General features: G+C 42.4%; 1 protein-coding gene across 1 annotated transcript; it reads left to right on the top strand.

Moving 5' to 3' along the window:
• Window positions 1–497: 497 nt before the first annotated feature.
• On the top strand, window positions 498–1,793 carry LOC107496419 (uncharacterized). Its single transcript, XM_016117671.1, has 2 exons — window positions 498–782; window positions 954–1,793. Exons 1-2 carry the CDS (start codon window positions 498–500, stop codon window positions 1,791–1,793), a joined length of 1,125 nt encoding a protein of 374 aa, XP_015973157.1.
• The last annotated feature ends 217 nt before the right edge of the window (window positions 1,794–2,010 follow it).

The following is a 2,010-nucleotide window of genomic DNA, read 5'->3' as shown; positions in this document are numbered from 1 at the left end:
AGAGGAAGACAAATTCTACAGGTCCCAAAATAGATTCTAAAAAACCTTTCAAATTAACTCCCAAATTTGATTTGAATACCAGGTTTAACACCAGAAGGGACGACATCATTAAAGAGATCTTTCACAACAAATTGATAAAACCTCCGAGCAAAGCAAGGACATACCAAAATCAGAAATATGTTAAGAAAAGAAAACACTGCGCGTTCCATCAAAAGTTCAGCCATCCTACTGACGAGTGCGTCGTAGCTAGGGACTTATTGGAAAGGCTGGCGAGACAAGGGCTCTTGGATAAGTATGTCACTTCGAAGAACCAACGAGAACCAACAAAGATCGACGACAAGCCGAGCTATAGCTCGGATCAAAAAGAAAAAGGAGTATAGCGCGGTCTAGTAGAGACTCCCCCATCTAAAGGAGTTATCAATTATATTTCAGGCGGTTTTGCAAGAGGAGGAGCGACTAACACAGCCAGGAAGAGAAGCTACCAATCTATGATGACAATGGAAGGAACCCACCCTGGAGCATCAACACCATCCTCGGTTGCTCACATAAGTTTCGGGGATGGGGATTTCCAATCCTGGTCTCCAAACCTGGACAATCCAGTGGTGATTTTGGTCCAAATGGGAGAGCTAACTATCAAAAAAGTCCTCCTTGATCCAGGAAGCAGCCCCGACGTCTTATTTTACTCCACATTAAAAAAGATGCAACTAAGCGACAAATCACTGCAACCATCAAACGGAGAATTGGTAGGGTTCTTCGAGGAACGAGTACCTATATCAGGTTATGTATGGCTAAGAACGACCTTAGGGGAATTCCCGAACTCAAAAACATTAGATATCTAATTTCTCGTAGTTGATTGTATAAGTCCTTACAATGTTATTTTGGGACGTCCATCCCTTAATTCTTTCGGAGCTATTGTCTCCAGGATTCACCTGTGTGTCAAGTTTTCTGTGCAGGATAACATATTAGCAATAGTACATGCCAGCCATAAGGAGGCCAGACAATGTTACAATACGGGATTGAAGGCCACCATAAAAGAAACTATTCCAAGAATTCATTCCGTATACAACTCGAAAAATATTCCAACCCTTGCCGAGATGGATCCAAGAGAAAGCAGCAGTCGCCCCGCCCCAACAGATGACCTGAGAAAGGTACACCTAGGACAAGCTGATCAATTTACTAACATAGGTTATGCTTTCTCTGCAGAAACAAAGAAAAATCTGGTGGACTTACTAAAGACCAACGCCGACCTGTTCGCAGGGCCCACTGCTGACATGTCGGGAATCGATCCGAACTTTATATGTCTCAAATTGGCAGTCAATCCTAATGCCCGACCTATAAAGCAGAAAAAGCAAAATCTGGGCACGGAAAGAAGAAATGCCGCAGTAATAAAAATGCAGAAATTGCTTGATGCAGGATTCATTCGAGAGATTCGTTTCTCCTCATGGCTAGCAAATGTCGTAATGGTTCGGAAGAACTCGGGAAAGTGGCGGATGTGCGCAGACTTTACAGATTTGAACAAAGCTTGCCCAAAGGATTCGTACCCACTACCAAACATCGACAGACTAGAGGACGACACATCTGGGTACCATGTGTTGAGTTTCATGGATGCTTACTCTGGTTATAACCAAATACAAACGCACCCAGATGACGAAGACAAGACAGCCTTCATAACTGACCAAGGTAATTTCTTCTACAAAGTCATGCCTTTTGGTTTAAAAAATGCAGGTGCCACCTATCAGAGACTGATGGACAAAGTATTCAAACAACAAATCGAACGAAATATAGAGATATAACGTCAATGACATGGTCGTCAAATCTAACTCGGAAAAACAACACGAGGCCGATCTTAAAGAAATTTTTCAGCAACTCCGAAAATACAACATGAGATTAAACCCAGAAAAATGTGCATTTGGGGTACAGAAAGGTAAATTTCTTGGATTCATGCTCACAAACAGTGGCATAGAAGCTAACCCTGACAAATGTCAAGCCGTTATCAACATGCAATCCCCA

Source organism: Arachis duranensis, chromosome 7, assembly GCF_000817695.3.
Source record: "Arachis duranensis cultivar V14167 chromosome 7, aradu.V14167.gnm2.J7QH, whole genome shotgun sequence".
Classification (NCBI taxonomy): domain Eukaryota; kingdom Viridiplantae; phylum Streptophyta; class Magnoliopsida; order Fabales; family Fabaceae; genus Arachis; species Arachis duranensis.
Note: the sequence above shows the minus strand (reverse complement) of the source record. Positions and strands in the feature narration are given on the sequence as shown.

What these genes read in the sequence shown, in the direction of transcription:
- LOC107496419 (XM_016117671.1), top strand. Translation starts at nt 498, where the DNA reads ATGGAAGGAACCCACCCTGGAGCATCAACACCATCCTCGGTTGCTCAC. An exon ending in GAGTACCTATATCAGGTTAT is followed by an intron (nt 783 to 953) that starts GTATGGCTAAGA and finishes TTTTCTGTGCAG; the next exon opens with GATAACATATTAGCAATAGT.